General features: G+C 36.4%; 1 protein-coding gene across 1 annotated transcript; it reads right to left on the bottom strand.

Annotated features, from left to right (window-relative positions):
• Window positions 1-19,978: 19,978 nt before the first annotated feature.
• Window positions 19,979-22,947, bottom strand: LOC141340268 (inactive all-trans-retinol 13,14-reductase-like). The gene is made up of 11 exons (XM_073845188.1): window positions 22,788-22,947; window positions 22,523-22,705; window positions 22,185-22,426; window positions 21,906-22,101; window positions 21,635-21,832; window positions 21,157-21,276; window positions 20,903-21,041; window positions 20,716-20,825; window positions 20,463-20,629; window positions 20,210-20,366; window positions 19,979-20,124 (listed from the first exon to the last, which is right to left on the bottom strand). The coding sequence occupies exons 1-11, from the start codon at window positions 22,945-22,947 to the stop codon at window positions 19,979-19,981; spliced, it is 1,818 nt and encodes a 605-aa protein (XP_073701289.1).
• Between the last annotated feature and the right edge of the window lie 1,516 nt (window positions 22,948-24,463).

Genomic DNA, 24,463 nt, shown 5'->3' with positions numbered 1-24,463 from the left:
CAGGTATTGCGTTAAGGTTACATCTTAATCATTAACAGACACCATTTTAAACCATCTAGCGTTACAAAGCTAAGCTTTATACTGACCCTCCTTTATAAAGCAGTATGGTGAGAAATGATTCGTGTAAACATGAACCCATTTAGATAGATCAGCGGTCACATTCCCTCAGTGCTGTCAGTTTACTTCATTCAGGGCGGGTCTATGCTTAAACACTACTGTCTATCAACTATCACAGGAGCGGCCTCTGTCAGTGTTACGCCACAACGACAGGCATCTGAGAACGGCTCGATATGAGAAGAGGCAAATTATTTTACTAAATTAAAAGAAAACCACTGGGCGGATCTTTGTCATTCTAGGGTGGTTGTGTACACACTCCCCCAACACACAATTCAGTTCAAACTGCTTGTAAAAGTGCATGTGGCACCGGATGACCCCTTTAAGCATTTTTTATGTTAAACATTGTGAAGCCAGTTCTCATTAATGTATTTTTTTTTAATCATACATCTAATGGATGTATTTTCTGAGGCTTGATCTGAAGATCATCTAAAGCCTGGAACACACACACAACCTTCATAATTTGAATATACTTTAAAACACTGAGCATCATACACTTGCAGACTTTGTAAACAGTTCCAGAGAAAAACTGGGCATTGCAAACTAAAGGAAAGAGGTTCAGACACTATCAGACTTTCAAGTCGTTCCGAACACAAACACACAGAAACATGCGCCTCATTGCTAGGAGACAAAAACACATGGACTGCATAACGGTTGGTAGATTTCAAAGTGCTCCACACTGTTACCCCTAGTGGTGACGTATCCTATGTTAAGAAATGGGGACATTTTTCTGCTAGATTTACAAGTAAGCTACACAAGCCACACAAACCCAATACAAGTCATGATTTAAGGTGAATAAAAACAACAAGTGTTCGAAAATCAGCTCAAGACATGTTTGATATCCTTAGACTAGATGGAGCCTATCACATGCTGTCATTTATAGTGAAATACATCTACAGTTGCCCAAAATCTGCAGATTGGTTCTGACTGTAGACTGCAACTCACGCAGTGCTTTTCTGCCTCAAGCAAAATTTCTAATAACAGTTGTGGGGAAAAAATAAATGATTTTTTGTAATGATTTAAAATTCCAGTCCAGTTTATCGTGCTACCAAGACAACATCTGCAAACTTGTCAAATGACATCAGTGTCAACAAAACATTGGCTTTTTTTAAATGCATGTTAATCATAAGAGCTGTGTGCATTGAGAAGGCAAACGATATGACCTATATTAGACAGAAATGACTTTCACACTGTCTAGACTGCTTTTTTCTGAGCTCATAATGAGACAAACATGCTTTCCCTTTCACTAGCAAAATGTCATCTGTCAGAACACATCGGCATAAGCGGTGGGAAGGACGCACCGGGGCAGTGTCCATGCATGAAATGCGGCGTAGACGACTCTAGCACATGCATGATTCAAAGCGCTGCTGACTGCTGGCATCTTTGTCCTGAGATGTGTTATGCAGCACAGATTTCAAATCCCTCTATTCAGAGCGATACGGTGGCGTTGTAAACACCAAACAAAAGTGTGTTTACTAGCAATATTCTGATGTGCTTGAGCAGATGCAATTACACACATGGAGCCAGTCCCACATGTGGCCGTGAGGGAAGGACGCTGCTGAGTCAGCAAGAAGGCATTTGCCGCACTGACGCACCGTTCAGTCCGGCAAGCAGTCCTTGCAGACATTTCAGAAGACAGAATTAACCAAAATTGACCATATTTAGTTGCTTAAAGGATTAGTTCACTTTCATAATAAAAATATCCTGATAATTTACTCACCCCCATGCCATCCAAGATGTTCATGTCTTTTTTCTTCAGACGAATCAAAATGAAGATTTTTGAGGAAAACATTCCAGGATTTTTCTCCATATAGTGGACTTTAGGGAGCCAATGGGTAGAAGGTTGAAGTTTCAATGCAGCTTCAAAGGGCTCTACACTAGCGAAACGATCGGTCATTTTCAAAAATGGACAATTTTTAATAATCACGTTGGCTAACACGTGGTTAGTACTTTGTGTACTCTAGTTCAAAAAGGTAGGGTAGAAAAAGTAGTCTGACCTCATTGTTTTACCTTATTGTGTAAAGGCCGTTTGACTGTATGATTTTGAGATCCATCTTTTCACACTAAGGACAACTGAGGGACTCATATGCAACTATTACAGAAGGTTCAAATGCTCACTGATGCTTCAGAAGGAAACACAAAGCAAAAAGAGCCGGGGTGAAAACTTTTTGAATTTGTAGATCAGAGTAAATTTAACTAATTTTGTTCTCTAGGAAACATGTAAGTATCTGTAGCTTCTGAAGGGCAGTACTAAATGAAAAAATACGATATTTAGGCAAAATAAGAAAAATCTACACATCTTCATTCTATTCAAAAGTTTTCACCCCTGGCTCTTAATGCATCGTTTTTCCTTCTGGAGCATCAGTGAGCGTTTGAACCTTCTGTAATAGCTGCATATAACTGTAACGGTTCCTCAGTTGTCCTCAGTGTGAAAAGATGGATCTCAAAATCATACAGTCATTGTTGGAAAGGGTTCAAATATACTGTACAAAAATGCTACCCTGGCAATCCAGAGGTCTCGCGAGAGCACAATTTGAATTGTCTCTGCAAGACACTCTGGCATCGAGCAATGATGCAGGTTACTGCAATACGTAAGCAATTGTGGGAACCAATCAAATCGGTGTATCTGATGTAGGCGGGCCAGAGGCGAGCTAAGCTGATGATGACAGCACTGCGACGTCCGAATCATATAGTAAACTTTGAAAGATCGCTGTCGCTACAGATGAACAACAGTTGAAACGGCTTTGGCCGCTACAATGAACGAGTTAGACTTGGCTTTCCATATATAAGAGGAACAGAAAACTCGAATCGTTCCTTTGCAAGAAGGACGTTTTTGCTGTTTTGCCGACTGGATACGGCAAGAGTTTAATCTATCAGTTCACGAGTTCACGCTTACATATAATTAGCCGGAGAATAGTAGTGCCTGTTTGGCGTGCTGTCCGGTGAAGGGCTCCGAGCTCGGGAGTGGCCCGAACCCAGAGTACGTTACCCCCCAATAGGAGTAGCGAGAACTCGGAGTGATGAGATGGGGTGGTGGAGGTTTACTGATAAACCATAGAGTGAATTGAGGTGAGTCAGCTGTATTTAAACCTATGGCGCTGATTGACTTGTGATGTTTACGCTAAGCATCTGACGCGCTTCTCCCGAACTTTGTTAATGAAACATCATTTAGCTCTGCTGGTAGCTAAGCGTGTATTGTTGTGATTGGTCGTGGCGTTATCCATTTGCGTGCAGTTAGAGTTTCAAATGCATGCTTGGTGCCGCCCCTCGAGTTAGGCAGTTTTCATTGCTCGATCCCAGACCCTTAATCTTAATAGATTAGGGTCTGGATTTTTCCAGGCTACAAAAATGCTGAAAAACCAAAGAATTTATGAGACCTAAAGGATTTTTCTGAAGAACAGCGGGCAGTTTAACTGTTCAGGACAAACAAGGGACTCATGAACAACTATCACTAAACAAAAAAACACAGCTGTGGATTTTGATAAAATAATTAACATGTTGCAGATTTTGCAAGGTGTGTGTAAACTTTTGACCTCAACTGTATGTACATTTTTTTTTTTTTTTAGAAAAGGACAGATAGTTTTGCCAGATAAGACTGGCTGGCTTGGATCGTGTAGAGCTCTTTGAAGCTGCATTGAAAGTTTGACCTTCAACCTATCGGCTGACTTTGAAGTCCACTGTATGAAAAAAAATCCTGAAATGTTTACCTCAAAAACATACATTTCTTTTTGAATGAAGAAAGAAAGATATGAACATCTTGGATGAGATGGGGGTGAGTAAATTATCAGGAATCTTTTATTCTGGAAGTGAACTAATCCTTTAAGACATTTCAACTTTAAACCAACCAAAGTCTTTTCTGCACCTCTCTGTTACATATTACAGTTTTTTTTTTCTTAATCAACACCCTCATCAACTGAGTTTGGAAGCTTTTCACATCAAGACATTTATAAGAACCAAAGGCAACATACTTCAATAAAAGAAAACACTATAAACACCACTTGGACCCGCCTCAAAGAAAACCATTCCATTTAATGCAGATCTTTGGCTGCACCGTCAGCCACTCCTACTCCTCATGCCGTTCAAAGCATTGCAAGCCCAGGCTAAACTACAGGAAGAGGAGGTATAAAAGGCCCTGCTTTACACTACAGCTGACCTCTCCATAAATCAAAACACACACTGTAAAAAGGATTTTAAAGAGGGATTACACACCCACTAGCAATGCCAATCACTGCTGGACCGCAAACATCCTGAGAAAAGAGAGAGATAGACAGCAAGAGACAGATGGGCATTAAGAGGAAATGAGAGAGCACTGAAATGTACTGAAGAGAGATTTTTCAGTATAGCTTTCCAGCATAAAACCAGGGCCAAAGCTGCCTATTGAGAGTTTAAATCCATTTTTACATGCTCACATTATTATCTGAGTCCCTCTGGAGAGTGAAAGGATGTCATTCAAAAGCTGAGATATATCTTTAGTCATGTTCTCACATACCTTTTTTTTTTTTACAAATTATGAACAAGAAGTGGTAACAGATCCAGCAGATCAGCATTGGTGCATTTCAGTATTATATAGTATATATAATATATAAACAGTAAAATTTAGAAATATTTTTACTATTTAAAATAACTGTTTTCTATTTGAATATATTTTAAAATGTTATTTATTCCTGTACATTTTTAGCATCATTAATCCAGTCACTATGGTCCTTCAGGAATCATTTCAATATTCTGATTTGAGATCTGTACAGAAGAGCACTGGTCTAAAGATATCTCCAACTGTTCTTCTGAAACACTGTAAGAGCAATACATATATATTGCTGTGAGGTACAAATGTACTTTAGTGCCAATAAATATGCTGTGCATCACATGAAGCTGCTCTCAGTAATTAAATTGATCCAATTAAAACTCTCTGATAGGGGTTTATCTCTTCGCCAGTAACAAGCACCCAAGGGACATGAAACAAGAGACAAGGGAAAGAAAAAATGGAACAGATTTTTTTTTTTCCTGCGCTCTGTCAGGCAAGCATTTCATTTAAAGAGCACAGAGTGCTTTTGCACCCCTGACTAAGCATGACTGGGATGTCAACATTTAAATTCTTTTTATTTTATTTTATTTTTTACAAAAATTATGCTTAGCATATTAGATTGTGGGGATAGTGATTCTTTGTTATTAATAAAATAAATAAAATTGTGCATATAAATATAAAATTAATTACGCGTTAGAAATGTACCAGTTAAAAAAAATCTAATACAAAACAAAATTTAAGAGTTTTTTAAATTAACTACATAAACATTAGGCACTATATACACTGCCATTCAAAAGTTTGGGATTAGTGAGATTTTTAATGTTTTTAAAAAATGTTTCTTAAGCTCATAAAGGCTGCATCTATTTGATCAAAAACACAGTAAAATTGTAAAATATTATTACAATTTAAAATAACAGTTTTTCTATTTTAATACACTTTAAAATATAATTTATTCCTCTGATGCAAGCTGAATTGTCATCAGCCATTACTCCAGTCTTCAGGTTCAAATAGAAATTCTTCTGATAAGCTGATTTATTATAGCAATTGTGCTGCTTAATATTTTTTTAGAACCTGTGAAACATTTTTTCAGGACTCTTTGATGAAAAAAAAAAGTTGAAAAGAAGCATTTATTCAAAATAGAAAACTTTTCTAACAATGTAAGTCTTTACTATCATTTTTTTAAAACACTGTTGCTGAATGAAAATGTTTTTTTTTTTACTTTTTTACTGAATCCTGAAAAAAGTATCACAGGTTTAAAAAAAAAAATAGTCCAAAATTCATAATAAAATCAGCATATTACAATGATTTCCAAAGGATCATGTGACACTAAAGACTGGAGTAATGGCTGATGAAAATTCAGCTTTGCATCTTAGGAATAAATTATATTTTGAAGTATATTAAATTGGAAAACCGTTATTTTAAATTGCAATAATATTTTACAAAATTACAGCTTTTTTCTGTGTTTTTGATGAATAAATGCAGCTTTGCGTGAGCAAAAAAAGCATAAAATATCTTACTGATCCCAAATTTTTGAACAGCAGTGTACCAGTCAATAGTTTTTGGACAGTAAGAATTTAGATGTTTTTTAAAGAAATCTCTTCTGCTCACCAAGCCTGCATTTATTTAATCCAAAGTACAAAAAAAAAAAAACTGTAAAATTACTATTTAAAATAACTGTTTTCTATTTGAATATATTTTCAAGTGTGATTTATTCCTGTGATTTCTAAGCTGAATTTTTAGCATCATTACTCCGGTCATACGATTCTTCAGAAATCATTCTAATATTCTGTTTTGCTGCTCAAAAACATTTATTATTATTATTTATTTTGAAAACAGCCGAATAAATTTTTAGTTTTCTTTGATCCACGAGTCAATGTTTTTTTATTAGACCTGGGCTTTTTAGTCCCAGTCCGTCTGTACATGTCACAGTTCAAATTCAAGTGTGAATCTTACCTAACCAGGTCCTGAAAAAGAATGGAATGTTTCTATCCTCTCCCTCCCTCTCTCCCAATTCTGCCAAAAAGTCCATTTCAAACTTTCAAACCTTGTATGTGACCTAGTTTAGCAGCACCACTTTCCAGGTGAGCTTAGCGGCTTCAGCGCTCATGAGTTCTTGTGGATGTCACTTCTGTACGGGATTTTTCTTTGTCTGTTTGGAGCTAGGGTGGCTTGTGTTTGGTTTGTCATCGTGGGCGCTGTCATATTAGTCTCAGCCTTAGACAGCAGAGCCGCCTACAGTCCTTCAGTGACAGTCTGGTGCATCTGGCAAGCTCTAATCTGATTGGCTGGCTTAACACAGCTTCTGGAAGTAAGGACAGACAGGGTTTTATCAGTCTTCCTGGAAACAAAGTGTTTATCAAAAGTGCTTGCTGTATTAACTTTGTAAAGAATGAATCACAGGAACTGCAAATGGTTTTGAAAGATAATAAGTACAGTTTCGCTCAAGGCAATAAGAAGCATATTACAGGGTTCCTACAAATACTGTAAAATGAAATTTCAGAACTTTCAAGGATTTTTCAAGCACTACTTTTTTGATTTTCAAGGACTTCAGAGATCTCACTTAATCTTCTCTTTCAAATTCTAAAAAAAAGTAAATAAAAATATACTAACAAAACAAAATGTCAAAAACAAAGTGAAGCACATGCAAAATATTACAAAGTATACTACACTTTTACTATAGTAAAACCACAGTTAATTTTCTTAAGGGACTTTTTTTGTATATTACTTGTTTGACGTTTTCTACTGTTAAACTTTTTTTTTTTTTTTGAAAAAAAAAAAAAAAGATCTGCGAAACCACTCCGAAATCCTGGAAACAAGTGATTTGTCATACACGCTCGGAAGTCTCGAACTGAATCAAATGATTTGCGAACCCTAACCAAAGTCCCATTCTGAATTTAATGATCCGCAAAACATCGTTTCAGATCAGGACTCATTTGCTTTGACTCATTTCGCTTTTAATTCACAAAATGATTCACAAACCTGTTCCGATCTAAGTCAAATGATTCGCGAACCTGCTCTAAAATCCCAATCTAAATTAAATGATTTGCAATACGCGATTTGAAGTCCCGATCCAAATAATGATTTGCCAACCACTCTTTCAGATCAGCAAGACTCGGAGCGCAGATCACAAATCATTCGATTTAGATCAGGACTTCAAATCGTGTATTACAAATCATTTGATCTGAATCATTCAATTTGCGAAATGATTCAAGTTCCAATCTAAAGCAAAAGATTTGTGAACCTGCTCCAAAATTCCGATTTAAATCAAATGATTCACCATCAATGCTTTAGAGTCTCAATCTGAATAACGATTTGTGAACCATCATTTCAGATCAGGACTTGGAGCCCAGAACGAAAATCATTCGATTTAGATCGGGACTTCAAATCATGAATCACAAATCGTTTGATCTGAATCATTCATAAACCCATTCCGATCTAATTTTCTTAAGCAACTTGTATTTGTGTATACTTTCTTCTTTCTTTGATTCGTGAAACCACTCTGAAATTCTGGAAACAAATGATTTGTCATACACGCTTCTAAGTCCCGAACTGAATCAAATGATTTGGGACCCCGCACCTAAGTCCCAATCTGAATCAAATGATTCACGATCCACACTCCGAAGTTCAGATCTAAAGCAAAAGATTTGCGAACCTGCTCCAAAGTTATGATCTAAATGAAATGATTCACAATCCATGTTCTGAAGTCCTCATCTGAATAATGATTTGCGAACCATCATTTTAGATCAAGATTCGGAGCGTGGATTGCAAATCATTTGACTTAGATCGGGACTTTACATATTTTAATCAATTTGATTTAGATCGGGACTTTAAATCGTGTATAGCAAATCATTTGATTTGAATCATTCAGTTCACAAAATGATTCACAAACCTGTTCTGTTCTAAGTCAAATAATAATAATAATAATAATAATTCGTTACATTTATATAGCGCTTTTCTAGACACTCAAAGCGCTTTACAGTGTCAGGGGTATCTCCTCATCCACCACCAGTGTGCAGCATCCACCTGGATGATGCGACGGCAGCCATAGTGCGCCAGAACGCCCACCACACACCAGCTTACTGGTGGAGAGGAGACAGAGTAATGAAGCCAATCAGAATATGGGGATGATTCAATGGCCATGATGGTCAGAGGCCAATGGGCAAATTTGGCCAGGATGCCGAGGTCACACCTGGGATTTTTAATGACCACAGAGAGTCAGGACCTCGGTTTAGCGTCTCATCCGAAGGACGGTGCTTTTTGGCAGTACAGTGTCCCCGTCACTATACTGGGGTGCTAGGACCCACACAGACCACAGGGTGAGCACCCCCTGCTGGCCTCACTAGCACCTCTTCCAGCAGCAACCTAGTTTTCCCAGGAGGTCTCCCATCCAGGTACTGACCAGGCTCAACCCTGCTTAGCTTCAGTGGGCGATGCTTCACAAAACCACTCCGAAGTCCCGATCTAAATCAAATGAATCACAATATGTGATTTAAAGTCCTGATCTAAGTCAAATGATTCACGAACCCACTCTGAAGTCCCGATCTAAATCAAATGATTTGCAAAAAGGCATTTTGAAGTCCCGATCTAAGTCAAATGATTTGCGAAACCGATCCAAAATTCCCGATCTGAATCAAATGATACATGATCTGCGTTCCGAAGTTCCAATCTAAAGATTTGTGAACCTGCTCCAAAGTTCTGATCTAAATCAAATGAATGATGATCCACGCTCCGAAGTACCAATCTGAATAATGATTTGTGAACCATAATTTCAGATCAGGACTCGGAGCACAGAGTGCAAATAATTTGACTTAGATCAGAACTTCACGTATGGCGAATCATTTGATTTAGATCGGGACTTCAAAACGCGTATCGCGAATCATTTGATTTGAATCATTCAATTTGCACAATGATTCCCGAACCCATTCCGATTTAAGTCAAATGATTTGTGAACCCGCTCCGAAGTCCCAATCTTAATCAAATGATTCAAGATCCGCACTCCAAAGTTCCAATCTAAAGCAAAAGATTTGTGAACCTCCTCCAAAGTCCTGATCTAAATCAAATGATTCACGATCCATGCTCCGAAGTTACAATCTAAATAATGATTTGTGAGCCATCATTTCAGATTAGGACTCGAAGCGCAGATGGCAAATAATTTGACTTAGATCGGAACTTTATGTATCGCAAATCATTTCATTTGATTTGAATCATTCAATTTGCGCAATGATTCACGAACCCATTCCGATCTAAGTCAAATGATTCACAAACCAGCTCCAAAGTCCTGATCTAAATTAAAATTATTTGCAATACATGATTTGACATCCTGATCTGAAACAAGTAATTTGTGATATGTGATCCGACTGGAGCACTTCAAAACAGTGAATCATTCGGAGGTTCGAAAAGCTCCATTTAAAATTAACAAACAATGTCAAAATTCGAAAATGCATACCTCTTTTAAATTGATCTGGCTTTTGCTAGTGAATTGCTTGAAATAAGTGATCAAAGTCACAAGTTTGAATTAATCAAAGCAGTTCCAGCATAAATTACTCAATTGATTTGGTTCATTTGTTCCTCTTTTCGCGTCTTCAGTGAAAACGTTCTACCATTTAATCAGCGAGCTGTCAGAACTGCTACTGACTTAGCTTTCTAAATGTAAAAAAAGTATGTTTTTTGAAATACATGAATTTTGCATGAAAAAGATACTGTATGTACTTATTGAAAAATAAGCTTCATAGATGTCTTTCAGTAATTCAAGCTCTTTCCAAGTACCTCTTCAGGAATATTGCTACTTTCAAGGGTTTTCAAGGCCTTAAATTTCCAAAAGTCAAATGTAAGTTTTTCCGAATACTTTAAGGACCTTGTACAAACCCTGATATTAAAAGAATTGTTCATCCAAAAATGAAAATCTGCTGAAAATCCCCCCTTAGTACATCCAAAATGTGGATAAGTTTGTTTCTTCATCAAAACAGATTTGGAGACTCTGTAGTGAATGGGTGCCGTCAGAATGAGAGTCCAAACAGCTGATAAAAACATCACAATAATTCACAAGCAATCCACACCACTTCAGTCCATCAATTAATGTCTTGTGAAGTGAAAAGTAGTGTGTTTGTAATAAAAAAAAAAAAACATTATTAAGGCATTTCAACATTTAGGAATACAAAAATAAAAGAAATTCCAAAAAGAAAAAAAAAATACTTGTAAAAATGAACTTTAAATGTTGGGTTGGAATGAAGGAAGGAATGAAATAAGTAATAAAGAAAGAAATGAAGGAAGGAACGTTTGTTTGCTCATTCATTCATTCTTTTGTTTGTTTACTCATTCATTTATGTCTTGAAAAGGCCAAAATCTTTAACATATTTTAAATAAAACCTGATAAAAAAAATCATAATTTTAGCTACTTCAAATCAAACAAAATTGTGCATGCATTACATTACACCATGAAAGTTCTGCCTTGAATCTTCCTTTTCTTTAGCCACCATCTTCAGCATTTCAATGTCTCACATTCATTTTTCTACAAGTGGTCTATCCATCTCAGCCCCTGTGAGCAGCACAGGAAGTCCTCACAATGCAGTTCACAATGTCTCAGCTACTACTGAATGCACCTCAGTGTCTTACCAACATAGCCCAAGGATGGGGACACTATGTACACTGCTTTTTTTTTTTTTTTTCCATCAGTCTGTTCAAAACAACTGCACTTCGGGAGCAGCATCAATCCAAATACACAGACATTTTTGTAAAGTCGTCTGGGAATGAACCAGCAAATCTGTCTTCACTGTTTATTTGAAAAGAGAAAAACCTTCACATTTCTACATATCTATGAAACTAATCCTGGTTACTACAAATTTGTACAAAGTCCTGTGCGTGTTAATGACCCATGAGCAATTTAATGTGAATTCCCAAGCTAAGCGTGCACCTGACGGAATGTCGTGATTGTTTGCTGAGAGACGCTCAGGGTGTGGAATTGGAATGGGAATAATGGGACAGAGTCAATTCAGAAAGATGAATTGCTCACAAACACGCACACTGCCTGCAGACAGGATGGTCCATACGAAGAATGTTCCAGAGACAACGGCGGTGAGCCAACACAAAGGACTCCAGTGCAGCAGGGACACTCTCCAAGGTAAAGTTTGGAGCAGTCCATTAAAATGGAAAAACAATCATGAGCGGGCGGTGATGGAGTGTAGACCATTTCACGCTTTCAAGACTTATTCCTCCCCCTAACTGCAAAAGATTTCCGAGAAGGGGCACACTGTATGCACAGTTGGATAATAAACTACTAATTACCATGCAGAATCACCCTGTCTGATTCACTCCAAAACAATGTGGTGATAAACACTAGTGTGTTACGGACACAGTGAGAAGGAGATTTCATTACATAGCTCTTAGGCCTTGACCGACACAAAACTTCACCCAAATCCTTCCCAGAAAGGAGCAGTTTACCCAAAATGAAAATTTGCTCAATATGTACTCACTTTCAGCCCAACCAAGATGTAGATCCAAACAGCTGATAAAAACATCACAGTAATCCCCAAGTAATCCACATGTCTCCAATCCATCACTTAATGTCTTGTGAAGTGAAAGGCCACGTGTTTAACATTAAACCATTGTATGAGCCTATAATAATGCTTCCTCCAGTCAAAAAGTCCATCCCCTGCTCTCTCACGATCTATTTAGATCTGTGCATATTTCTCTCCTGATTCAGACTCACATGCAAGTTTTTTACTGGAGAAAGGATTTTAGCAAGCAACGGTTTAAAGTTAAAAAAAAAATCCTTAATGGTGGATTTGTTTGTTACGAATGCAGCTTTTTACTTCACATGATGTTAAATGATGGACTGAAGTCGTGTGGATTATTTGTGGATTATTGTGATGTTGTTATCAGCTGTTTGGACTCTCATTCTGACGGCACCCATTCACTGCTGAAGATGCATTGGTTAGCAAGTGATGTAATGCTCACCAATGTTTTGAATATTCCTTTAAAATGAACCCTAAAAATATAGAAAATAATACTGTTATATATTAACAATAAACTAACACATAAAATCTCACATAAAAAAAACACTGACATATGTTTTTTCTGTGCATATTTCTCTCCTGAATTAGACTCACATACAAGTTTTGTACTGGAGATAGGATTTTAGCTGGAAGCAACGGTTTAAAGTTAAAAAACATCCTTAATGGTGGGTTTGTTTGTTAGGAAAGCAGCTTTTCACTTCACATGATGTTAAATGATGGACTGAAGTCGTGTGGATTACTGTGATGTTTTTATCAGCTGTTTGGACTCTCATTCTGACGGCACCCATTCACTCCAGAAGATCCATTGGTTGTGTAATGCTCACCAATGTTTTGAATATTCCTTTAAATCTAACCCTAAAAAATATAAGAAAATAATACTGTTATATATTAACAATAAACTAACACATAAACTCTCACATTGTTATCAGCTGTTTGGACTCTTTCTGACAGCACCCATTCACTACAGAAGATGCATTGGTTAGCAAGTGATGTAATGCTCACCAATGTTTTGAATATTCCTTTAAAATGAACCCTAAAAATATTAGAAAATAATACTGTTATATATTAACAGTAAACTAACAATATTTGTAGAGAACATTGAACATAGAAATAAGTCATTCAGAATAAACCCATGCATACTATAATTACCCATGCATACTATATTATATAAGTTTTTTTATGTTTTTTAAAGAAGTCTCTTCTGATCATCAAGCCTGCATTTATTTGATCCAAAGTACAACAGAAACAGTAAAATTTTAAAATATTTTTACTATTTAAAATAACTTCTATTTGAATATATTTTTAAATGTAATTTATCCTGTGATATCAAAGTTTAATTTTTAGCATTTTTACACCGTTTACATGATCCCAGAAATCATTCTAATATTCTGGTGCTCAAAAAACATTTATTATTAGTATTAATATTAAGTTTAAAACAGCTAAGTAGAATTTTTTTCAAGTTTCTTTGAATAGAAAGTTCAGAAGAACAGCATTTATCTGAAACAGAAATCTTTTGTAACTTTATAAATGTCTTTATCATGACTTTTGATCTATTTAAAGCATCATTACTAAATAAAAATATTAATTTCTATTATTTCTTTCCCTAAATTCTTTTCACAGACTTTTGAAGCTTTTGAATGGTATACTTTATAATGTTACAAAAGCTTTTTATTCCAGATAAATTCTGATTTTTGGATCTTTCTATTCATCAAAAGAATCCTGAAAAAAATACTTACATTTTAAATATTGATAATAATAATTATAAAAATGTTTCTTGAACAGCAAATCAGAATGATTTCTGAAGGATCATGTGACACTGAAGACAAGAGTAATGATGCTGAAAATTTAGGTTTGTTCACAGGAATTTATTACATTTTAAAATATATTCAAATAGAAAGCAGTTATTTTAAATAGTAAAAATATTTCAAAATTGTACTTGTTTTGCTGTACTTTGATTCAAAAAAATGCAGGCTTGGTGAGCAGAAGAGACTTGTTCAAAAACAAGATTGGTAGTGTAGATGTGAATCAATTCTTTGTTTGTTCATAAATGATTGATGAGAAAAAATAAGATGAATATGAATCATCAATATGACATGCATAACACAACACAACATCCTAAACCATCAACTATTTTGTAAAAATAAGTCTCAAAAGCATAACGAATTTAAAACATTAACTTCTAAACTGTATATACAGTAGTCAACATTCGAAGTGGATCAAAACCATTCATCAAATTTGTCCTAAAACCAAAAAGAATACCCGTTCTTATCTTAGGTCAACTTTGATGAACTTTTTTGATCCACTTCGAATGTTGTCTACTGTAATCCACATGCATTACTATCATTTCTAAACAAAAATACAGTTTTCACATGCTGTATTTTGTCTTTTTTTATGATACAGTTAAAGTTAATTAATATGAATTAATATACCACAACAAAAAGATTAAAAGAGAAACAGTATGTTATATAAGTCTTTGCTTTGCTGGTTAAAAAAAAAAGATAATAGCCGCACAAACCAGTATCCTACATGCATTTCTATTCCTGTTCAAGTCAAAACAAGTAGGCAGGCTTGTGCTAAATCATTCTGGAAGCTGAGAATAATAAGCCCAGCAGGGGGTGGAATGAACAGTGAAATGTTGTCAATTATCGCAAAATGTAGAACAGTTGGATCCAAATTTCAGCCGAGAAAATTTTCACTCTGTGAATGTTGGGTTTTAATCACAGCCTTCATACAACATATGATTTGAGCTGAACTCAGATCATGCGCTGCTAAGTTAACTAGAAGTTAGTCAGGACAAACTTTGAATATGTAATTGACAAAGCTTGCTTGAACAGGATACAGGCCTTGAATACAAAAGAATAATTGTAAAACAAAGAAACTAATCAAATAACATTTTACTCAAACCTTCTGGATAATTTGTAATGAAAGCGTTTCTATTAAATTTGATGCAAGATGCAAAATGCAAAAGCATCTCCACTAGTGGTCTCAGACATTTGGACTCCTCTTCATATTTGAAATTGTCTTTAAATGGCAAAACAGCCAACTGAAAGCTTTTGAAGACTGTGCCTCGTGCCAAAATGCATATCATGCGGCGTTGTCCAATATGGAGGAAAATAAGTTCATAAACTGCATAAATTCTAATGAAATATAAAGGACTAAAGATGCACTATAGGAGCATTTCGACCAGATCCTGTAGTGCTTGTGCACATATCAACAGATCAATCCAGCAGCTGTGTGTTGCACTGACAGAGCCTTTGAAGAAGCTTTTCCAATCAATGTCCGAGATGCACATCTATGGGAGTAAAGATTTCTGTAGCCAAAAATAAATAAATAAATTCCTTTGTACTCCATTCCAAAAAAAAAAAGCGGCTGCTAAGTGGACCAGGACTGTAGTGCAACAATATCAGCTAGCTAAATATCACATAAAACAGTTTTCATAATATTTAAATATATACACTACCAGTCAAAAGTTTTTGAACAGTTAGATTTTTAATGAAGTCTCTTCTGCTCATCAAGCCTACATTTATTTGATCCAAAATATAGCAGAAACTGTAAAATTTTGAAATATTTTTACTATTTAATATAACTGCTTTCTATTTGAATATATTTTAAAAAAGTAATTTATTCCTGTGATTTCAAAGCTGAATTTTTAGCATCATTACTTTAGCCACATGATCCTTCAGAAATCTTTCTTTATATTCTGATTTGCTGCTGAAAAACATTCATTATTATTATCATTACGTTGAAAACAGCTGAGTAGATTTTTTTCAGGTTTCCTGGATGAACAGATAGTTCAGAAGAACAGAATTGATCTGAAATAGAAATATTTTGTAACATTAATAATGTCTTTATCATCACTTTTGATCAATTTAAAGCATCCTTGCTAAATAAAAGTATTATTCTGACTCCAAGATTTTGAATAGTATAGTGTATAAGTTACAAAAGCTTATTATTTCAGATAAATACTGAACTGCATCTTTCTATCATAGAATCCTGCACTCAACTATTTTAAAAAGTTAAATAAATCAGCATATTAGAATGATTTCTGAAGGATCATGTGACACTTATGACTGGAGTAATGATGCTGAAAATAAAGATTTGATCACAGGAATAAATGACATTGTAAAATATTTTCAGATTAAAACCAGTTCTTTTAAATAGTAAAAATATTTCAAATTTTTACTCTTTTTGCTGAACTTTAGATCAAATAAATGCAGACTTGGTGAGCAAAAGAGACTTCTTTAAGACAAAAAGGTAGTGTATGTACTTTCAAATAATTAAAATCAATTTGTGTAAAACCAAATTACAAAAAATTCAAAACAAACAAATAAATAAATAAAAATAAAGGAATGCAATGGGTCATGTTCAGAATTATTCTAAATTCAAAAATTTCAACTTGTGTGAAATATGAAACAAGAGAACTGTTATGACAGCCATAGAGAAACAATTTTTGGTTCTTCAAAGAATCTCTCAGTTAAACGTTCTTAAAAAGAACCTTCCGTGCCATGAAAACATTCTATGGATGTTATAGGTTCTTCATGGAAACATAGATGCCAATAAAGAACCTTCATTTCTTACATTATTGCAAAAATAATGAAACAGGTTTCCTGAACACTGCCTTAGGTTGGATAAACAGTCCTTTTCGACACTCACCAAAGATGCTGCAATGTGGGGCTTTTTGGGATATTCAAACAAACAGAGCAATCTGTTGATAACACCACAGAGACACAGTGTTTACTTGGGTTACTATGGGTGGAATCATTTATTACTAGGATAAGAGAACGTATTTAACATGATAAAGCCCACCTGCATCACCTTGTGTGGCCTCTGGCTCTCCATTTATTCCCATATCTGCCTAGGGGAAACAAATAAGACATAAACAATGTCTCCATTGTGATTCCTCATTCCTATGGGAAGAGATTGAGAGGCCGAGATGCAGTAAAGAAAGAATATTTTAAGCTTTTAAGTCAAACTGATGAGCAAGAGGTGAGAATATGTATGAAGGAGACAGAAAGAGACACTCTCAGAGTGTGTTTGTATTGTGTGTGTGGAGAGAGACTCACTGAGGGATGAGGCAGAAACTGCTGCTATTTATATCCCCTTCAGTAGCTACAGGGAACAGCCACCATCTGCATAGAGCAAGCAAAATCAGAGCCCAAATTTCCACCGAAACCCACGACTGGCATCCACGCGGCTTCTTCAAATAGCAGCGGAAGCCAATCCTGGTAATAAAGAGCATGAATAACAACGTTCAGTTATACTGCAGTGTTTTTATTAAATATTAAAATTGGATTTGTGCAGAAGGCTCTATTCACCTCTGGTTGAGATGGATTGCATGCTCGCTTACATCAACAGCTTCCTGCAGGGAGCTGGCCGCAGCATCTAATACTGTCGGAGTCGCCGTTTATACGCTTGGGCTATTTATACAGCAGCAGCAGCTTTTAATAGCTCTGTTCGCCCCTGCACACCATCCTGCTGCTGCACTCATACATACTACTGCAGTGATCCGTTCTCAGCACACTGAACAAAGATGGCAACAGAAAGAGCGACTGACAATAAAGAATGCAAAAATGGAAATTAGACTGGCAAGAGATGCATTCCATTTTCTGCAGTATACATGCAGTGCATGATGTGCAGTATTTTACACTGTATATCACAATGCAATGCAGGCAACTAGATTCACAATGTGAACAAGAATGCAGAAAATTCTGTCACTACATAGACCAGAAATTTAAGCTACATCCAGAATAGCATACTAACATTTTACTTCTGCAGTTCGTGTATACTGTGCAAATTTCCGCATAAAAAAAGAATAACTGGAAGACCAACAGTGTGCTGCAGTGATGACGTATTTTTGTTGGCCAGGTTTGGTTTTAGCATGGCTTTCAGATTTTTGCAGAAAACAAGCTCTGTGATCAACAGAAGTTAGATTCTTACACATTTGTGACCCTGTACCACAAAACCAGTCATAAGTAGCACGGTTATATTTGTAGCAATAGCCAAAAATACAGTGTATGGGTGAAAATGATAATAAAAAAATTTAATGCCAAAAATCATTAGGATATTAGGTAAAGATCATATTCCATGAAGATATTTTGTAAATAGCTTACCATTTATATCTCAAAACCTTAGTTTTGATTAGTAATATGTATTGCCAAGAACTTCATTTGGACAACTTTAAATGTGATTTTTTTTTTTTTGCACTCTCAGACTCCAGCCAAATATTGTCCTACTTTGTCTAAAGAAACTTTACATCAATGGAAAGCTCATGTACCCTTATGACTAGTTTTGTGGTTATGGTCACATTTTTTTTTATAACAATCTTTATAAATTAACCCAGAAGTAAAAATCCCTGTACACTACAAAGTATTTAAAATGTAGTACGCTAGTATTTTGATTATGAACACATCCAAACACACACGCGAATAACTGGCTTTTATAATCACAGCGCCGTTCATAGAACAGTATTAGAGACTCAGGAACAAGTCTTTAGCTCCACCAAAAGTATTTTCCACACAATACTGCAAGATTTCGGTTGATGCCGATCATGGAAAATCCTTAAAACAAAAAGGATGAGAGACCCTGGACTCTGAAATAGTTTGTAGAAATAGCCAACAACAATACATTATATGGGTGAAAATGATCAATTTCTCTTTTATGCCAATCATGAGGAAATTAAATTTTCTCAAGATATAGATTTTTTTGCACCCTCGGATTCCAGATTTTCAAATAGTTGTATCTGAGCCAAATATTGTCCTATCCTAAGCTTATTCATCTTTCAGATGTAGAAATCACAATTTAAAAAAAAAAAAAAAAAAAAAAAAAAAACACACACACAACAACAAATGACTGGTTTCATGGTCCAGGGTCACAAATGATTTGGGTTTTGAGGGTTTGTCTTTGAAAAAAGTCACTTCTGCATCAGAACCGTTCAACCAAGAGCATGTATTGAAGTTATAACTTGGTGAAACTTAAAGACCAATTGTCACTAGTCTTGGATTTTCCTTTTCTAGCTGAAAGCATGATAAAGCAGTGTAATTCCCTCTAGTTTCAAGAGAAACTGCTTCTAAAAATAAACACTAGCAAATATCTACACAGCCATTTCAGACCATATGGTTTAACACATCTGTGAAATTTTCTCTAGCTTCCTAGCTGTCAAGCTACTTAACACAAATGAAAGCCATTTCACAACATATTCCCAAATCAATAAAGTGATAAATGAGAATGACGCAAAATGTCTCAGTATAATCTAAAGCTACTCTAATGTAATACGCTTCGATACATTTGAGCATAAACCTGCATTTTGCCATGTTATCTTTGACCAGCACTGTAGTAGGGCTAAAGATGCTTCAGAAACTGAATAAACCAGCAGATGCAGCACAGTAATGCTGCCATCTAGTGACAAACCATGAACAGTTAAACAACAAGTCCAAGCCAAATTGAAAAGTTAAGTGAATGGTGTACACCCACCTACAGTAGTCAGCATTTGAAGTGGATCTACAACAAAAAATTGTTTTGGGACAACTTTGAAAGGTTGGGATCCACTTCAAATATGGACTACAGTAGGATCTCAAAGTACTGCAAATAACTAGATATGCTACATTTTGCCACCATTTGGAGTTACTTTTGGGACAACCACTTGTGTTGTCAGGTCTCACTACACAAGACAAAACCTAGTACTGGCAGCATGATGCATTTTCAACTATAAATGCCATTACCAGTAATCCATTGTGCATATTTACATCTTTATTCAGAGGAGTTGCAGCAGAGGACAAAAATGTACAGCAAAACAATACAGCTGTAGTGCAAACGTATTATCCCTCATATACTCTCACTCTAGTTTCTTCACCATCTTCCCCTTTAGTTTCTTTTGTTGGAGCAGGAGGTCAACATACAGCCACTGATCCATAACAGTTGAAGCACAGAGAAGTCCACCATGTAGAGCCCCAGAGTAACCAGCGGAGAAAACGTCTTGCCCTGAGGTGAAAAAAAAAACCTTCATATATGAAACTTTATATCTGGACCACATCCTTTATATTGAAACTTCTAAATGGAGGATTACCTGTCAGGTAGAGGTTCTTGACAGGCGTGTTGCACCTGGTCATGGCAATGTTCAGAGGCTGGTATCGCTCCAGACTGTGCTCTGCAGGCGGCATGGACGCATATGAGGCCCCCAGTCTATGCATGGTAATGGGAGTGACTGCATGCAACATTGCCAACTGCAAAAAGGTTTAAAAAAAAATAAAAAAATAAAAATAAAAAAATTACACAGCTTTGCTGCGGTCATTTAAGCAGCACTCACAACCAAAGTTTACCTTCTCCTTTAGCTTTGGGAAGTGGACGCAAGCCCAGTCAAAGAGATTATTAGCAAACCTCATCTTGTATTTTTCATAGTCTTCACCACTTTCAGTCTCACTGATGTCCTTCCACTGTTCAAACCACTTTGGATTGACCATAGTGTGGATCACCATACGTGACTGCCCTAAAACACGAACCACCCATAAAGACACTTCAGTCGGATCATTTACATTGATCATTTAGAATGCGCAAGAGAGTGTGAAGTTTAACCTGGGAAACGTGTGCATGAAGTGGGATCTCTAGTAGAGGGGAAGGAAACGTACATCATAGGGATGTTGTCAGGTGCAACATCCTTGTCTGAATTGAAGTACTCCTCCATCCTAAATAAATAAAATTAAGTTGCTACAGAGAATAAACAATTTTACACAAAGCGCGATTGATAGACTTGCACATCTACATTTCATCCATGTTGTTGCTCTTATAGAGTCGCATATTTGTTGAAGAGATGCCCAGTTCTTCCATAGTTGCATTAAAGCCAGCAAACACCTGGAAAAATCCTTTGCCTGGTTTCAGAGTATTCAGATAGTCACAGGCCTCTGGGAGAAGCAGATGTACGCGTTACCTCAGACAAATCTACCCAGCAATACAGAACTTGTTCATAGTTACTGCGATATCTTGTACACCACTTATCAAAGACATTTGATCACTTACCCGAATTTGCCTGGATCTCTGGAGGCAGAAGATTCTTGAAGGTGGCAAACATGCCAGCACTAGAAATGGTCACAGGAGCCCGTATTTCAACATCTTTACCACCCGTCTTAACAGTCACTCCTGGTCAAAGAGAACACTGATTTGAGAGTGGAACCCAATATATCAGCCATTCTACAGAACTAGTGTTTTGGGTGTTACTCCATAACATTTCGTTTTTATAGGTGTAAAACTGTGCTAGCTAACCATGTGCTGATTAGAATCTGTGAGCTGGGTAAAAGCATCTATAAATTGTTGCTACTGTAACGGTCATGACTGAAACATGTTCCCTTTTGTCACCATTGAAAAAATTTACAAGACGCAACAAATCTCAAATCATTTTAACAAGTTAAAACCATAATTTTAGAATTGTAGAACGGCCCATATATAAACTTTCAACAGACAACACTGTAACAGCCCCAGCTCATATACAGCAACTCACCACATGCATTTTGTATTTCATCAACTAGAATGCTGGACACAGGAGCATTGACTAGGACCTTGCCTTCATTCTTCTCCAAAACCTGAATGATGTGGTAAGGGATCTCACTGGCACCGCCTTCAGGATAGTACACACCACGCTTGGAATGGTGCAGGAAGAGGGCGTCGATCATGCAACTTGACTTTTTGGGTGGGACACCTTGTAGAAGCCGTAAATCCAGTTAAAACACACAAATGTACTGAATGCAAACTAAGTTGGGAATGGGGGTTACCATAAAATAGTTGAGAAAACACTGTGAGGAGGTCCTGGTTGCTGGTAAGAGACTTTACTACATCAGTTGTACTAGTGCGGGAGTATCTGAAAATTGGTGATATTAAATCAGCGATTCCACTCCACAGGATGAAGCGAGCAAACCAGAGCGGAAACATCTTCAGCATACACAGCAGATGGATCTTCTTAGAACAAACCTAAGAAAAATACAATTTACAGGACACTGAAGGACATACACTAATGCATGATAAATACAAGCTTTCGATCATTCAACAATTACCTTCATGATTTTGAAGAGCTCCTCCACTGCTTTAGTATCATTGGGAAACTGCTTCTTAAGATGAGCCTCCATTTGCTTCTTACCATTGTAGATGGTGTATTCTTTACGTTGAGCTCCTGTACCAATAACAACCGTGTCCACATGGGAACCCTGCTCAGCAAAATGCACCTGGCCATCAGTGATCAGATCCAATGCAACCTTCAGGAAGCTGTTCTCATGAAGTTGCCCCAAATAATGGAAACCTGACAAAAAACATCCACAGAGTAAACAATAGAAGTAAAGACATCTATATTTTGAGCATTTACACAGCACAATGAATGCCATTGAGGGCATCTTACCATAGTCAAACTCAAAGCCTTTTTCAGTGAAGGTCTTACACAGGCCTCCGGCCTGTTTATCTTGCTCCAGCACCAGGACTTTCTTTCCTAGTTTGGCTAAAATTGCTGCTGCTGTCAAACCACCAATACCACTACCAATCACAACAACGTCCAAGTTTTTGGGTACTTCAATTTCATCAAACTCTGTAAACAAGAAGTAATGTTAGCTAGAAGTAGATATTGGTCACTTGCATTACAACACTTTAAAAATGAAAAGTTTACAAACCTTTCCGAAGAAGTCTGTCTTTTTTGCTTTGGTCTACAACTAGTGGGCCTAGAGGACTGATGGTCCCCTTGCAAAGGCCAACTGTCCTGCCAAACAGATACCAGTATGTACCACGAGCCCAGTCCACAAGCCATTCTAAGAAAAGCAGAATCCACCACATCTTCAATTGCTAAAGTAAGATCAGCTGGTGTTTTCACTTTCAGGAGTGACTGCTGGAAAATTCACCTTTAATAAGGTGTTGAAAACTATTCTCTTCCCAGAGACTACAACCAAGAGTTTAAAACTGGTGATTGAGTTAAGGCCTTATTTATTAGTCTAAATTGTGGGTGGAGAGAATTAACTTGCTCGACTACTATTGGTGTGACTTGACCCAATGAGGTCAGCAGATTGATCCATCAGAGATCCACTTTCCTGCAGAGTTCAGCTCCAACCCTAATCAAACACACCTGAACAAGTTCATCAAGGTCTTTAGGAACCCTAGAAAGTCACAGGCAGGTGAGTTTCATCAAGGTTGGAGCTAAACCCTGCAGGAAAATGGATCTTGTGGCCCGGAGTTGAGAATTCCTTTCATAATGATACATTTGTTTTGCATAAAATGTGGGAATATGGTGAAGTAAACAAATCAGCTTGACCAGTTGTATTGATTTGGAGTAATGTTTTCCTCATTTTTTCTCAGAGAGTTGCAGACAGTCAAGCAACAAACACTAACCCATGCAGTCTCTTTAATATCACTTCATCTATACTTGCATCAATTATAGTAAATTGTTTTGGATGATAAATCAGTTAGTTTATTGATTTACTTGAAGGAGAAGAGTGTTTGTAAAGTGATAAACTACCACCACTGAATTGTTTGAGAAATGAATCAGCTGACTTTGCAAGTATCGTAACTCTATGCTGATTATCAAGCAAATATGTTTGTGCTGTGCGATTTGTCGTGCAAATGTGCATATGTGTAAATGCAAATTTCACAGGTCGATCATTGTCTGCATTGTCTTTTTTGACTATAAAGAACCTTTTTCTGCAATTTAAAGGTTTCATGGATGTGATTTATTTTTAAGAGTGTATGTGTCAGTAGGAGTTTACATTTTCCAAACATTCATTTTGCCATTAATTGTAATAATCCAGTGAGATTTTTGTTCGTGCAAGAAGTCTGACAACAGCCAGTGCTCCACACAGAGATCTGATCTTATCAAACACAAAGGATGGTTACACCAAATGTTGATTTATTGTAGTTAATAAAAGTGAATTGATAACAGAAAATCTATTCATGACATTATTTTTGACAGCATCCGCATTTTTACAGCATTTTTACACAAGTGCTTAAAACTTTTAACAGTACTGTAGCTTTGCAGGTAGGTTTCTTGAAGCATCTTGGAGACGTTCCCACAGTTCTTCTGGATTTAGTCTGTCTCATTTTGTTTTGTTTCTTCATGTCATTCCAGACAGACTGGATGATGATGAGATCTCTGTGTGGAGCATTGGCTGTTTTCTCCTTGTGCAAACAAAAATCTCACTGGATTATTACAATTATTGGCAAAGTGAATGTTTGGAAATGTAAACTTGATTTTCTACTGACACACCACAGCAACAGATAGAAATAACGTACTTAAAAACATTTTTAGCTGGTGAAAATACTAGTGTTTTAATCATTTCGGCCACCATCACCACTGTATAGG

Source organism: Garra rufa, chromosome 8, assembly GCF_049309525.1.
Source record: "Garra rufa chromosome 8, GarRuf1.0, whole genome shotgun sequence".
NCBI classification, from domain to species: domain Eukaryota; kingdom Metazoa; phylum Chordata; class Actinopteri; order Cypriniformes; family Cyprinidae; genus Garra; species Garra rufa.
The sequence above is the reverse complement of the archived record's forward strand: the minus strand, read 5'-3'. Positions and strand labels throughout refer to the sequence as shown.